Below are 16,974 nucleotides of genomic sequence, written 5' to 3'. Positions count from 1 at the left end.
TAATCTTTGAAAACTCCTGGAGAACAGGAGAGATCCCAGCAGACTGGAGGAAGGCAAAACATGTCCCCATCTTCAAAAGGGGAAAAAGGGGATCCCAACAATATCGTCCAGTTAGTCTGACCATCATACAGGAAAGATTCTAGAGCATATATTAAACAGAGAGTCTGTGAACATCTAGAAACAATGCTATAATCACAAAAATTCAACACGGCTTTCAGAGAAAGAAGTCATGCAAGACAAACCTTATCTCTTCTTTGATAAAATTACCACTTGGTAATGAAGGTAAGCTGCGGATATAGTATATCTGATTCAGTAAGCCTTTTTCCAAGGTTTCCCATAAAATTCTTGTAAACAAGAGTGTAAAAGTGGGCTAGACAAGTAACTGTTACATGGATGTAATTGGTTGACTAGCTGAACTCAAAGGGTGCTCAACAATGACTCTTTCATCCTGGAGAGTAGGGACCAGTGGGGTCCCACAGGACCTGTCCTGGGCCCAGTGCTAATCAACACTTTATCAATGACTTGTAGGACAAAATTGGGAGATACTTCACAAATTGCAGACAACACCAATTAGGAGGAGAAGTTTACTCCAGAGGAGGATCAAAATTCAAAGGACGAATAACTAGAAAGCGGGTCAAAGCTAACAAAATGAAATTCAACACGGAGAAATGTAGGTACTACACTTAGGGTGAAAAATGAAATGTACAGATATAGGATGGGACACCTGGCTGAAGAAACTACGTGTGAAGGGATCTAGGAGTCCAGTAGACCACAAGTTGAACATGAGTGAACAGTGCGTTGGCAGCTAAAAGGCCAATGCAATTTTAGGCTGCATCAATAAAAGTATATGTCTAGATCAAGGGAAGTAAAGTGCCACTAATCTGCCTGGTCAGCCCCACTGGAATATTGTGTCCAGTTCTTGGCACCACAATTAAAAAAAGGATGTGGAGAAACGGAGCATGTCCAAAGGAGAGCCACTAAATGTGAAGGTCTGGAAACCATGTCCTACAGGAAACGACTTAGGGAGCTGGGGATTTCAGCCTGGGAGAAGATTGGTTAAGAGGTTGATATGATAGCCCGGTTTAAAAATAGTTTGAAGGATGTCATATTGAGGAGGGAGCAAGCTTGTTTTCTGCTGCTCCAGAGACTAGGACCCAGAGCAATGGATGCAAGCTACAGGAAAAGAGATTCCACCTCAACATTAGGAGGAACTTCCTGACAGTAAGGGCTGTTTGACAGTGGAACAAACTCCCTTGGAGTGTAGTAGAATCTTCTTCCTTAGAGGTCTTTAAACAGAGGCTGGATGGCCATGTGTCGGGGATGCTTTGATTGAGATTTCCTGCATGGCAGGGGGTTGGACTGGATGGCTCTTGTGGTCTCTTCCTACTCTATGATTCTATGATTCCATTCTATGATTCTATGCCTCACTTTGGGTCCAGCATGTGGCCTGATGGAGACAGCTAGAGTACAAAACCAAATTAAAGCATTTGGAAAAGTCAGCATGGCTTATTCCACTGATTATTTTTGTTGTTATGTGCCTCCAAGTTGTGCCCCACATGACCCTAAGGCAAACCAATCAGGGTTTTTTTTTTTTGTGCCAAGATTTGTCAGAGGGGATTTGCCTTTGCTTTCTTCTGAAGCTGAGAGAGTGTGACTTAACCAAGGTTACCCAGTGGGTTTTCATGGCTGAGTGGGGATTCAAACCCTGATCTCTAGTTATAGTCCAGTGCTGAAACCACTACACAATGCAGTCTCTCTCTATTCCATTATTACAAATCTTGAAAATCTTAGCACCAGATTCATTTGACAGGTACTTAGACAACATCTTATGGTTAGTAATTTGCTTGAATCCATAGGAAATATATTCTGGAGTAGCCATGTTGGCCATAAAGCAAAATACAATGAAATCCAGAATCCACAAAGCAGCAATACTTTATTGGGCCAACTCAAAAGCATCAAATGTGTCATTGAAGCTTTTGAAGTCTCATGAAGAAGACAGTAAAGCTTAAAAAGCTTGGATGATGTATTTTGTGCTTTGGAATTGACCCAATAAAGGTAATGCTGCTTTGTGGATTTTGTATTTTGTTTTATTTTGGATCTGTGGTCTTATACAGATTCTTATTCCTTTCTTCCCAGTGTAGAAGACTGATTTCAGAATACTCATTTAATTGGAAATGACAGTATTTTGTACCAGTTTTGCACCAGAAGAAAAGGAGCTTCAAAATAAATGAAAACAGGCAGACTACAATTTATGTTTGACTGAGATGAACAGCAGTTGTTTGCACTCAGCTGTAAGAATGCAGTCCTAAATGTATTACTAGCAAATACTGTCAATTCAAATCTGAGCAATTTATTTCCAACTATGTATACTACACTGAGATATTAAAATGTAACCCGAGATTAAGTGAAGCATTTCATTTGTGGACTGTAATCATTAGAGAATTTCAAAATTAATAGACAGGCTTGATTGTATTAGTGAATACGCTGTTAATTTATCTCTTACAGAATATGCCAACATTTCATCTGTGCAAACCAACTATTTCACTTTAAAGGGTTAAGGTTTAGTCTGTCTTGTAGGAATTAGCACCTGCTTCAGTACCAGTTTCCACCCCCCACCCCTTTACTGCCTGTAGCAAAAATGTTTCATTCATCACTGTCCAGGATTCACAAAAGGTAGGGAGTTTAAAGCCTTTCTTGCACTTTTAGTAAGAGAACTCAGTATCCATGGTGAAGGCAACTTTCTGTCCTACTTCCCTGCCAAAATAATGCGTCATTAGATTTATTAGGAATAAATCTGGTGTGGCTTTTGTTTCTCCTATTCATTCTTTGCATTTAAACTCCAGTGCAGTATCAGCAGTTTGACTGAAGTGGCGAATATGAAAAGAGACAGGCACCTAAGCTTAGAATAACATAACTGTTGTTCGTCTTACGAAGATTTCCAAGACCAGCCTGTTTTTGACAACCTGACTTGGGACCTCAGGAGCTTCTCCTGTATTCCCTAAAGTAATTTGTACAGAACGCCCAAAAGGGTGGTCTGCCGCCACCCTTGTTTGCTGCATGAGAGAGCCGCAGCGGAGAAACCGCGCGGCTCCCCCGCCCAGCAAAAAGAAGCTGCAAAAATGGCCCTTTTTCCAGCGCCATTATGATGCCACAAGGTGCCAATGGCACACTTGCGGTGTCATCAAGGCGCCACGACGTGCGGATGCTAGGCGTCTGTCACATCAAAATGGTGGAACCCATGTGTATAGGGCACCGCCATTTTTACGCCCTCGTTACGTGTGAGGGGCAAGACGTGTCAGGAAGCGCTACCCCTTGCGTGGAACAACGGCGGCCAAAAGGCCCCGTCTATAAAGCGCCTTAAGGCAATCCTCCAGTGAGTGCTTTTTCTATTTGAAGCTTGGCTATTAGCTTTAAGAGACAGGTGGCCTTCTGGTTATGGAACACTCTCCCCAAGAAAATTCCCTTGGCACCAAAAACAAACAAACAACTTTTTAGATTTTAATCCCCACCATATGATGGTTGTTTTAACTGTTTTATTTTTTGGCTAATTTTACCTCATCCTTTAATAAAAATGATTTTAAAATCATGTCAGTTTTCTACTTCATTTTTTCATCACATTCTCCTCAGATTTGCTTTTGAAATTTTATTTGTACTGTGTTTTTAGATCTTTGTTACTTATTGTATCATGGTAATTTATAATTGCTTAGTATGCAGATAAAAATTTGTTTCTAGTGTGATCTTATAGCTAAAATAAATATTTGACATAGAAAATATTTTCTCAAATAAATATTTTATAATATTTTATCATTCCATGGCTGTTTATTACAATTCACCTCCACTGATAACAGCAGAGCTTTCTTTACCTAAATAAGTGTGCAGTAGGATTCTAGTCTTTATGATACATTTCAGAGGAATTTGAATAAGGTACCTATTTTTTAATTTTTCAATGGCAAAGGGTATCTAATGGAATGAACTTATTGTTTACACAGTACCTTTAAAGCTGACAGTGTTTTACAATCTAATATCTGACTATATTACAGCAGGATTATTAAGGGAGGAAAGGCAAGGGTAACAGAAAGAGGGAAGGGTCAGGAGAAGCAAATGTAAGGAGGGGAAACGTGAGTGACTGGAGACTGGTGGTGCTCATGAACTTGGACTTCATTTTCATTTAAGGGGTCTGTGTGCAGGATTACACTCCAAATCTGCATTAGCACTGTCAGTGCTAAGTTAGTGGGATAAAAACTGTTTACTCTGTAATGGACATGGTGGTGGGAATCACATTCAACTTGCATAGTAGTAGTAATAATAATAATAATAATAATAATAATAATAATAATAATGCACTTTATTTATGTGCCACCTCTCCCACTAATAAGATCAAAATGCAGAGTCATGTTTCTTCCTGGCTTGCCCATAGGTCACAAGGTGTATATTTGGGATGTTCTGCTGATGCATTTCATGCTCACCTGTTTCAGATGGTTAAGCTGTTGAGGGTTTGAGCCTACTTGGAAAGCATAGTCCATGTTTTCCCCTCTACATCCTTAACTCAAGGTAGCTTTGAACTTTGAAATCAACTTGCAGTGAATGAAGAAGGAAAATACAGTCTGAAGATACTAAAAGAAGCTGTTGTCTGTTTGCTTGCGTGACACAGTTTAAGATGTGGTCTTGGTGGTTTGGGGCCAAGGCCTATCATTTCAAGTCCTGTGGGAGGAATCTGCTGCAACCTTTAAAAACTAGGCTGTCTGCAACCACCCAGAGGACCTTTTCAGCTACCGCTCCCAGATTATGAAACGGCCTGCCGGATGAGATCCATCATATTACCACCTTAAACAACTTTTAAAAAGCTGTTAAGATGGATCTCTTCTGTCAGGCCTTTCCTGAATAGACACCCAGCTACTAAAAAGAAATCTTAATGTGGTGACCCTGATTTTTGCTACAGTTACTGTGTATAGTTTATTACTACTGCTATTATTTTAAGGATGTTTTAATTGTAATTTGTTTAATTGTATTTTAAGGGGTTGAGATTGGGGGTCATGGAATATATATTTTAATGTTGTAAGCCTCCCTGGTTTTGTTGCACAGAGGGATGGGATATAAATACATTTTATTATTATTATTATTATTATTATTATTATTCAAAAATTAAATAATAGATTACTTCAATTCATTAGTATATTCTAGAGGACCATATTTCCCTTAATTGGCTTGAAAACTGGACATTTGTCTTGTTAAAAAGGAGATGCTACAACCGCTGTGCCACCTTTTTTTAATTTCATTCTAGCACATCATGATGCCTTCTAGACACTGGATTGCATCTTCCAGAATTCACTATTGTCTATTTTGACTAAAGCATTTGGGAACTGTAGTCTACCATCTGGAGGATTTGATGGGTCCCATCTCTGTTTCATTCTAATGCTTTACTAGGGAATTTCATAGGGATGGGATCATGGGAAAAGGTGGAGACAGACAGTAAGTATAGGAAGTTATAAATGAACATTTAGAAGGGGGAATTAGAAAAAAGAGTAACAACATCTGGATTATAATGTACTAATAAAGATAGAGAAGTTGTGCCTTTTTGGATGGTGATGAACCAACCATCCCTGATTGTGGGTCATGCTGGCTGGCTGTGGTGATGAGAGCTGAAGTCCAGCAGGATATGGAAAGCACTGGTTCTCAATCCAGGTAATAAATGAAATTATTAATTAGAATTATATGCCACAAAAGAAAATCAGGGAAAGGTAGGTCTGCAGAATTGAATGATCACATTGAATGGTCAAGTTTATGGATATCTTGTCTTCTAAAATCAATGGAGTTTACAAGAACAGCTCTTTCCAAAATGTTGCTAATAGGCCCACAGATTATATAGACTACTACACAGCTGATTAAGTGTAAACCTGACTAGCTGGAAAACTTAATTGTTGGTTCCCTCAATGCACTGTGGGATTTGTGGATTAGTGAATGATCTCTAACCTTTTTAGATCACCAGTTTTCAAAGTTAGGTAGATAGGCAGACAGGTGAAGCTGATTGGTGTGGAAGATAACATTGTAATAGCTAAAGCTGTGTCCTGGGGATGTACACAAAATATGCCATTTTTTTGGTTCAGTCTGCGTGTTCATAGTACACCTAGTTGGCTTTGAGTTGTGTCTGTCTGTCTATCTATCTTGGCCACCATTTCTCCCAGGGCCAAAATAGGTCTCAGAAACAAAACTGTACTGCTTTCTATATTATGCTCAGCCCAACACAGAGCATAGGATGAGCATGCAGAGTATCTGTGAATGGCAGAATACCATTGTAGTTAATTAGATCTTTTGCAGTCACAGCAGTTGGTGTCCCCCAAACCTGGGAAGTTGGTTGTTGGCCTGATGAATTGAAGGATTAGACTATTAATCTATCTCAATAAGTACTAATGCTGCCTCAAATGGACTGTGACTGTGTTAATCTAGTTGACCTATGAAGATCAAAGCTGCTTGTCTTTCCCTAGGAGAAGCTGTACATTTAGCCCGGGATTTTGGATACATCTGTGAGACTGAGTTTCCTGCCAAAGCTGTTTCTGAGTACCTGAACAGACAGCATACGGACCCCACTGATCTCCACTCCAGGAAAAATATGCTACTTGCCACAAAGTGAGTAGTAATAATCTTAAAGCTGTGTTTTCTTTCAACATTCAGATCCTGCCCCCCCTCCCCCTGGGTGATCTTTGATACATTAGAAACCTTCATTTGGAGGGACTATATAATTTCAATTCAATTTAAAATAGTCTTTACACTTTCTGCTTCATAGATTCATAGGAGCCCTATGGTGCAGTGGTTAGATGTTGCAGCCACGCATTCACTGGTATAGTGAGTCCAATACCAGCTCAGGGTCAATTCAACCTAGCTTCCTTCTGAGGTTGCTAAAATGAGTACCCTGCTTGTTGGGGGGCAATTAGCTTACAAATTGTAAACTGTTTGGAGAGTGCTTAATTGCACTGATAAGCGATATAGAAATGTACTTGTGATATTGCTACAATTGCTAGATTTCATTCCTTGATGTAATTTTTAGGATTAGCCGATTCACTCATATTTAGTTTAGATTTGACAATGCCTTTTTTTAAAAAAAAAGTGCTAACACTGATCCATCATTTTTCCTTCAAAGAGTTCAAAGTGGCTTACAACTGGTTTCCAGGCCTTCACACCAGGCTCTGGACATTGCACTTTCTATATTGAAAAATCCTGTTTTCCATGTAAAGTAGTAAAGAAGATTGGAAATGCTAGTATTTTGTAATAATTCACTGATTATTTGGGAACTTACTGTAGTAATCTAAATGAATGTGTGTGTGTGTGTGTGTGTGTGTAAAAGAAGGAGAGAAAGAGAGAGAGAATGGAGAGGTGACAGTAATGTGTGAGCTCATCCAATTTTTATGTAACTGCTCATATGTATTTTATGCCCCTCCCCCAGCAAAAATTGATCTACTTACCTCTTTCAATATGGCCAAACCCCTTGGCTAGGAGACAGTGCAGGCGGAGTGGTAGGACTGTGTAACTGCCAGTTTGAAGAGTCTGTAGAAGTAACTGGGATATGAACAGAGCCAATTTAAAGGCATAGTAAGCAGAGGGGCCTATAAAAAGAGTGGTAGAATAAATATGGGCCTGAAAGATAGAAAGGAAGAGCCAGCATGGTGTAGTGGCTTGGGCACTGGATTGCAACTCTGGAGTCCAAGATTTGATTCCCACTTGCCCATGGAAACCATGGTGACTTTGGGCAAGTCACACACTCTCAGTCCCAGTAAACCCTGTGATATGTTTGTCTTAGTTTCTGTATAAGTTGGATGACTTGAAAGCAGACAACAACAGCAACAGCAACTGATAAATATGAAAGCCTGCAAAATTAAGGCAAGAACATGATAAAGGAAAAGTGGTCCAGAACAGTTGGGGAAGATCAGAGGGACTGAGAGTGAAAATAAAACTCAGAATCATAGAACCATAGAATTATAGAATTGGAAGAGACCACAAGGGCCATCCAGTCCAACCTCTTGCCATGCAGGAAATCATAATCAAAGGATCCCTGACAGATGGCCATCCAGCCTCTGTTTAAAGACCGCCAAAGAAGGAGACTCCACTACACTCAGAGGAAGTGTGTTCCAGTGTCCAACAGCTCTTACTGCCAGGAAGTTCCTCCTAATGTTGAGGTGGAATCTCTTCTAGCTTACATCCATTGTTCTGTGTTCCAATCTCTGGAGCAGCAGAAAACAAGCTTGCTCCATCTTCAATGTGGCACCCTTAAAATATTTAAACAGGGTGATCATATCACCTCTTAACGGTCTCTTCTCCAGACTAAACATACCCTGCTCCCTATGTCTTTCCTCATAAGGCATGGTTTGCAGGCCCTTCACCATTTTGGTGTCCCACCTTTGGACACACTCCATTTTTTCAACATCCTTTTTGAATTGTAGTGCCCAGAACTGGAAACAGTATTCCAGGTGAGGCCTGACCAAGGCAGAATTAAGTGGCACTATTAGTTCCTTTGATTTAGACACTATGGCCTGTTACAGACTGCCAAAATAAATCTGCTTCTGGTCTCTTTGGAGGTATGCTGTTTAAATGATGCATGCACCCCAAGAATGCGGAAGCTGCACCAAAGCTGCACTCCAGTGCTTAGGAATGGAGTGTGGCTTTGGCGTGACCTCCGGACTCTTAGGACGCATGCATCATTTAAACAGCATACCTCCAAAGAGACCCGAAGCAGCTTTATTTTGGCAGTCTGTAACAGGCCTATATTTCTATTGATGCAGCCTAAAATAGCATTGGCCTTTTTAGCTGCCACATCACACTATTGACTCATGCTCAACTTTGAAAGACAAGAAAGCCCACATTAATAAAACACACAATCCAGGAGAGGCTGCAGCAGTTTTGCCTGAGTGTACTGGGAAGGGCAAGAATGCATATCCATCTATCCTCTCCCCTTTCCTAAGTCAATTGAGTGCAAATTATTTTCATACTTGAACTCAGTTTGCAGCAACTGCAATAAACTGTGGACAAAGGAGGAAAGTGGGAGGTGGGGAGAGAGAAAAAAATGGGACATTCTAGAAGCAGCTGTAAAAGTGGGACTACAGAAGATTAATTAGGACTTTCCCTGCAAAATTGGGACGTTTGGTTGTTGTTGTGTGACTCAGAGGATGGCAATGGCAAACTCTTCTGAAGAAATCTTCCAAGAAAACCTCATAATAGATTTGTCTTAGCATTTCCATCTGTTGGAAAGGACTTGAAGGTACATACACAACAAGGCAAATCTGTCATCGGATTTTCTGGGACCCTAAGTGAAACTATCACAGGATTTTCTAGGACTGAGAGTGTGTGACTCACCCAAGGTCACTCAGTGGGTTTCCATGGCTAAGACAGGATTCAAAGCCTGGCTTCCAGCATCTAAGTCCTGTGCTCAAACCATTATACCACACTGGTTCAGGACATTTGGAGGGTATGAATAGTCATGAGTTTTTCTGCATCCTTCTGACTTTCAATACCTTTGATTTCAAGGAAGGTAATACGGGGTTGATTAACGACAAACATGCCAGGTAGGCAATAAGGACTATATACTTGAAATACTTAGAACTTTTCTTGGGCTGGTTACAGACCGGCACTTGGGACGTCCACAGGACGTCCCATTTTAAAAAAGGGGCGTCTCTTCTAGACGCCCCTGGCTCTAATATGGACTCTGTCCGTACAATATGGCGCCGGCCGTTCCACACGGCCGGCGCCATCTTTACGTATTGGACGCATAGCGATGTCATTAGGGCGCTGCAGAAAGAAGCTCCATTTTGGAGCTTCTTTTTTGCTCCACAAGGGAGCCGTGCGGTGTGGCTGCGACGGCTCCCTTACGGAGCAAACGGCGACAGACTGCCTCAAAGCGGCGGTCTGTAACCCGCCTAAGTAATTTATAAAAGCATCCAGATGCTGACTTTGTAAATTTTCATTGTTGGTCTTCCACATTTAACATTTGGTTTCTTCAAACATAGGCTTTGTATAGGTGGAATGATTTCCCATCCAGCCCCATACACAATTAGAATACATAGATAATCAATTACTATGGCTTTTTTCATACATATTTGTGGGATCACTTTAAAAGGTTACTTGATTGACTTTACAATGGAATAACCAGAAGGATCCCTAAATATAAAACAGATTAATTTTTTTGCTCTGAATTTTTTTTCTGAATTAGTTTTGCTACTTCCTAATAATTTGAATCTATATTTTTAGGACTGGGTGTATCCTTCCAGGAATTGTCTATTTTTAGAGGTGTTCACATGTTAAACTGTACATTGTCTGACATATTGCACCATACACTATTTCCCCATGTTCTGCTGTTGTGAGACTATATATATCTGTGTCCATCTTTGTATCTGATTTCTACTGAGATGCTAGAACCTTTTAAAATCCAAAATCCAAATCAAAGACTGCCCCCCAGCACCTCCCTCTGTATCGGGGGAGACCTGGGATGCGGACATCACTATTCCTAATTAATAAGTTTTGTCATCTTGACCAAATGCTGATGTCACATTGTCATCTATGAAAATGTGTCACCTGTGAAATGTTGGATGGGATGTGAGAGTGTGGTGTAGTGGTTTGAGCATTGGACTATGGCTCTTGAGAGCAGGATTAAAATTCCTTTTCAGCCATGGAAACTCACTGCATGATTTTGGGCAGGTCACACTCTCTCAGAGGATGGCAATGGCAACCTCCCTCTGAAGAAACATTTCAAGAAAACCCCATGATAGGGTCAGCATACGTTGGAAACAATTTGAAACAACAATGTATGTGTGTATAACTGATTTCATGTGTTATATAGCTTTGCTGCTTTGTCATTTTCCATCGGGCAATCCATCCAATCTGAGATGTGAATTTCTTTCTTCTTAGACTAGTACATGGTAGTTAACATAAGCTTTTGCTGTGACTGTGACTGTAAATAATTATTATTTCAAGCTTGGCTTTAGCATTGTCATTGTCAGGTCCCAAGACCAAAAGACTACAGATTGCTGAAAGCTGCAGTAGTGTTCTTTTAGTGGTTTCTAGTAACATTTATGGAATGAAACAATTACTCTTGACTAATGCCCCATCTGGCTGATATTTTGGTTGACAATAGGGGGAACCCATAGTCCTAAGCAAGGGGCAGGTACCTCATGCTAGAAAGGTGGTGTTCTGCACCCCACTGAAACAATAACTACTAATGTTGCCTGTGGAAGGATTACAAAACTGGTTCCCTCTACAGTTCCTAGACCCATCTATTGTTCCTGAATCCTATTGTCATCAGATCCATATGGACTGGAAAATATACAATCAATATGATGCCAGACATGTGCTTTGTGGGTAGCCTTCTACGGTGGTTACTCCTTGGACACTGTAGTATGTTTGAAGCTGCTCTAGGCAACCGCTGCCAAATGCCACCATGGACTTATTTCTCAGTATTGTAAGAGGAGGAGTTAATGAAATAAAGGTCCAGACCCCCCCAAAAAATGTGTCACCTGAGTTGGCGAACCTAAATGAACAAATTGTCCTTGTATTGTGATATCTTTCTTTATCCTCAGGATGATATTCAACTTCTGTCAAGCTTATTGCATGGGTGCAGCACTGATAAATGTGGCTCAGATACAAGTTGTACATTGTGATTAATCAATCACAAAACCAATTTACTATTCATATACAAAAGAGAGCCTTTTGCACTACACAGCTATAGCATTATGATTCCACTTTAACTGTCTTGCCAACATCCTATAAGCTGTGAAATCGAAGGCTTTGACGGCTGGCATTCATAGTTTTTTGTGGGTTGTTCAGGCTATGTAGCTGTGTTCTGGAAGAGTTTATTCCTGATGTTTCACCAGCATCTGTGGCTGGCACCTTCAGAGAATGCTGGCATGGAAGTGAGTGGTGTGTGTGTGTGTGTACACTGTGTGACCCTTTATTGAGAGGAAGTGATTTACATGTTAATCTCTTTGTTGGTCTGTTGTTGAATGGCCACGTCTCAGGGTATCTATTTAATTAGTGATCCATTGTCAGTTGGGAAAACCCCTGACCCTGGGTGGTTTTCATTTGTACATTCTGGGCCTTGATTTTGGTGTTTTTCAGGACTGGTAGCCAAACATTGTTTACTTTAAGGGTTTCTCTTTCCTGTTGAAGTTGTCTAAGTGTTTGTGGATTTCAATGGCTTTCCTGTGCATCCTGCCATGGTAGTGGTTGGCATGGTCCAGAATGTCAGGGTTTTCAAATAGCATTTTGTGTCCAGGATGGTTTATAATGTGTTCTGCTACTGTTGATTTTTCTGGCTGATCCAATCTGCAGTGCCTCTTATGTTCCTTGATTCGTGTTTGAACACTGTGTTTGGTGGTCGCACAGCTGCATGGTATGTGGTAAACTCCTGTGGCCATGAGAGAGTCTTTCCTGTCCTTCACTGAGCACAGCATTTGCTGGATTTTCTTGGTCGGTTTGCAGATCATTTGGGGGTTGTGTTTCCTCACCAGTTTCCCTATTCTGTCGGTGATTCCTTTGATGTATGGTAAAAATACTTTCCCTTTGGGTGGTTGTTTGTCTTGAGGCCTTGCCATCCAACAACAGACCAACACATACATTAACAGGGTCACACAGTATATATACCCCACTCACTTCTATGCCAGCATTCTCTGAAGATGCCAGATGCCACAGATGCTGGTGAAATGTCAGGAATACATTCTTGCAGAACACGGCCACATAGCCTGAAAAACCCACAAAAAACTAACCTATAGGTTCTTGTGATTTACAGTTTATCAAGGGTACAATTTAGAGGGCACAACCACTCATTTAGAATTCTATGCCAAACAGCTCCTCTAGTACCTCACTGCAAATCCCAGATCCCATAGGATGTAGCCATGGCAGTTAAACTGAAATAAATGCGCTATAACTGTATTGTGTGAAAGTGCCTCAGCTGAGACACACTCTGTTTGCATTGACTGTTTGAGTGAACTGATCTAACATGACCAGCCATCATTCTTTGGAAGGATGACCTTGGGCCTAGCTCCTTGTCATGTGAACATCTGAGCTGATTTCATTAGGATTCTTGGCTATCCATCCAAAATGACAAAAAATAAATTTCACCCCATGCCTCCCAATGTTTACTGTTAATCATCCATAGACCTGACACTTTTACAGCAGGAGCTTGGGGGCAGTGAGGGGGTGGCGAATATTAAATCTGCTGCTATATTTAGATGTATTTCTCTAGCTCATTGAAACTTTTAGAATAGCTTTTCTATTTGTTTGATTTATGCCTCCCTTTGGCTCCTGTGCCATACTGTTTGGTGTTTTATGGCGAGCTTAAGCCTGTGGTAGTGTAGGCTGCCTGTTTCCCCACACGTTTCATCTTGCAGGCAACCCCCAAACATATCTCATTTATTTCATGCCCTAGGATGTGGCTTGTTCTGTTGACAGCATAATTTAAAGAAATATATGGATGGCTGAAAAATCATTTGCTCAAATTTGTCCAGATGTTTTTTAGACGTGATTGGAATTTGATTGCCCTTTTCCACAGGGTCAAAAGATATTAATGTCCTAGAACTTTAATTGCTCACAGACCCTGCCTTTGCTCTTTGAAAGCAGAAAACATTTGACTTGTTATCGCTTTGCCAGCAAATTTAGTGTCATTTTTCCCCTCTTCATATTTTGAAAAATATGAAAATAGTACTATTTAATTTTTTTCCACCTGAAACCATCAACCTGACATCACAGTTGTACCATCCTAATTGTAATATGGCTTTATATTTAATTTTATAGGTAAATAACATTACTATTTCAATTTAGCGCTTCTTGTGAACTCATTTTGTCTTGTGCAGAAGATAGATAGTGTAATCAACAGTCTTACTCTGGATTTCTAAGCACACTGAATCCATGAGCTTTAGGGAATCATTTTACACTGCATAACTTAAGTGATCTTTCATTTCAGTTTATGGATTGCATCCATTTGGCTTCTTCAATCAGTTACCTCTACTGAACCTATCTTAGTGAACTGTAGTGCATTTAGGTAATGTAAATAGTTTATTCTGCTTGTCTTCCACTAGGCTGCTACACGTGTTCAACTGAGGTCCCCAGCAATAAGGAAGCAACTGGAACTTTGTCATCAGTGAAATATTAATTAGCAAAAGGGACTAGCATACAGATTTAATTTCCCAATGTGACCAGTGAGTGGTGTTTATGAAATGCATTTGGGAAAATCTATGTCTGCCTATTAATCTCCAGGACATAAACACTAAACTAGGTTTAGGACTTCACTTGTTGCTCCTAGGGATCTCAGGGCCTTGTGCTTTGCCTCTGTAAGGAAGGAAAGAGAGGAATCCAGGATGAGAATGCTGTCTTGAAAAGGATTTTAAAAACCACTTGCTTGTTCTGGCCCCAGCTGCTGCATGCTATTTCATAGCAGCTGCCTTAAACTCTCTCATTGCCCCAGAAGTCACCAAATAAAATACCATGGAATGACTGAGATGCATGTGGGGTATACAATTATTAGCAAACGTCTGATACAAATCTTTTTCTTCTTTAGTTCTGCTTAGATGTCATTCTTCTCTTTTAGTTAGTTAATTAAAAATATTTCTCTTTTCACTCCTCCTCTTCCTCTTTTCTTTTGTCCCTACCACAAGCAACTCCTGGCTAATTTTGTTCTACTTTACTCTTTCCTCAATCCTCATCTTCGTTCTCTGTGCCTACAGCTCTTGCACATTCATCTTCACCCTTCTACCCTTCCATCCTTTCCCCTGCCCCTGCTCTTCTTGTTCTCTCTCCTCAATTCTCCTGGCTATATTTATCTTCTCCCATTTTCTCCAGCCCTCTATTTTTCCTTCTCATCCCCTTTCTCCTTACATTCTCCTGCTGTCTGTACTCATCATCTTCCTTCTTCTCCACTCTCTCCCTGATTCTTTTCCCCTCTCTTCTTCCCCAAGAAAATCTTGAAGCTATGAGGGAAACATGTTAGATTCTAAGCATTTTAAAACTGTAAGTTCCATTAAACTCAGTATGAGTAGACCTGCTTGTGAATAGAAATGCATAGATAGGATTGTCTTGTAGGTCTCTTTTGCTGTGTTGACATATAGCTATTCATATCCCTATTACTATCACCACCACAATATTTTGTTGACTTTTAGTAGTGGGGTGGTGGTGGTTCTTATGAAAATAATTTGGAGAGGAGAATTTTTCTACCTAACTGTAAGAATGAAAGAAGAACAAAGGGCATATAATTAGGGTAGAACTGCCATTAAAATAGTACTTGAAATTTTTTCTTTTTGTTTGGAAAACTTTCTTTGATTGGCCTATGTCTTGTTAAACATATTTACATATTTACTAAGGTATGAAATGCAGATCTGAAAAAAAAATGTGGGTTCCCTCCCCATTGCTTGTTCAAAGAAGAGCTAGGAAAGCTTAATTTCTAAGTAGAGAAATATTTTCTCATTGATTAAACTTTGTGTTTATTTGGTTGATGCTTAATGATATCACTGTGGCCTAGGAGGCCATCTCTGGATCTTACATTCATCCTCACTATCTCTCCCCAGTTTGTTGTAACAATGGTAGGTCTAGTCCCTGCTCCATCCTAAAAGTCAAAGTGTGTTGATGATTGTGAAATCAGTTGTGCTTAATTGTTTTCTCATAGTTTTGTCAGCAGCTAAGAGATTAATAAAACATCTTTGAAACCTGTGCTAAGATAAGTCTTCCTTGTTTCATTTTAGTGTGGATTTTGTTCTCATTTTAATAGTGTTGCTTATCAAGAGTTACAGCACTGAACATTTATAGCATTGATATTTTACTGGGTCTTGAGAGGTAGACTCATCTGAGGTGTTAGCATCACTAGATTTATTACCATTATTTGTTTAAGTTAATATGATATGGAGGAGAAAGAGAAAGACATATTATAGCTAAAGGTGACTCTGCAGTTCAAATCAGTGTGTATGAACTGTCTCCATTTGTCCTTTCAACAACCCATTGATGGTGGTTACTGGGCTGATCAGAGATCTGAACCTATGCTTCTCTTCTGCAAAATGAATATTCTACTTTACACTGTCACAGTTACTGAAAAGTATCCCTATAGTACATCTCTTATATCACGCTCACAAGTGCTGGGGTGTTAAGTTCTGTACAGGTCAGCTTTGAAATGTGGGCAAAGCAGAAGGGATAGCTGAGCATATTCTATCATTTTTGCATTTGACAAATGGGCCCAAAGGTTGGGACTGACCCATAATATTCCTTAATACATGTTTGTATTGAACAGATGTGGTCATCTGCCAGAGGTTTAGGGGAACTGCTGCATTGGATCTTTATGAGATTTGGAAGAGCTGCACCTCTCCTGCAGTGTCATCTTGTTTTGTTTTTGTTTTGTTTTGTTTTTCTACAATGGGAAGATATCTTGCAGCAGAAAAGATTTTTCCTGGTCCCAAAATAATAAGAGAAACATGGAAAAATTGCCCCCATGTACCACTGAAGCCTCCTGCCATTCCATCAAAAGCTCAGGTCCCACATACCCCATTTTTACTAGCATGAGTTTGTTCAAAGTGTTGAATGCAGAGAGATTTTTAGTGGAAGGAAAGCCTGTTAGGTCCTTTTCTCCAGCAACAGTGGAAATGACAACCTTAAGAGGATGAATGTGTAAAAACCAAGTGGAGGACAAAAATAGTTTTTAGAATTCTCAAATAGGAGGAATGTTTATTAAAGAAATTCATTCTTGCTGAACTATCCTAAAAAAGGAAAGATAATAGAAGAAAATCAGCCCATGCTTTATAGATAACAGCAAAACCTTTGATTGGGCAGATCATGAAAAATTATGGACCACTCTTAAAGAAATGGGTGTGCCACAACATGTGACTGATGTATAACCTGTACTCAGGACAAGAGACAAGACTCAGGACAGAATAGTGAGAAACCAAATGGTTTCCAGTTGGCAAAGGGGTTAGACAAAGCTGTGTTCTATCATCCTATCTGTTTAATCTGTATGCTGAA

The 16,974-nt window shown here is 40.0% G+C and overlaps 1 protein-coding gene across 1 annotated transcript in view; it reads left to right on the top strand.

The window, feature by feature from the left end:
- The window catches only part of TFAP2B (transcription factor AP-2 beta), a 78,019-nt gene that overhangs the window by 48,848 nt on the left and 12,197 nt on the right, over positions 1-16,974 (top strand). Inside the window, exons 6-7 of the mRNA XM_042445174.1 lie at positions 4,485-4,493; positions 6,483-6,624. Coding sequence (XP_042301108.1) covers positions 4,485-4,493; positions 6,483-6,624 — 151 coding nt within the window. The remainder of the gene's footprint in view (positions 1-4,484; positions 4,494-6,482; positions 6,625-16,974) is intronic.

Source organism: Sceloporus undulatus, chromosome 1, assembly GCF_019175285.1.
Source record: "Sceloporus undulatus isolate JIND9_A2432 ecotype Alabama chromosome 1, SceUnd_v1.1, whole genome shotgun sequence".
In the NCBI taxonomy this organism is placed as follows: Eukaryota; Metazoa; Chordata; class Lepidosauria; order Squamata; family Phrynosomatidae; genus Sceloporus; species Sceloporus undulatus.
The sequence above is the reverse complement of the archived record's forward strand: the minus strand, read 5'-3'. Positions and strand labels throughout refer to the sequence as shown.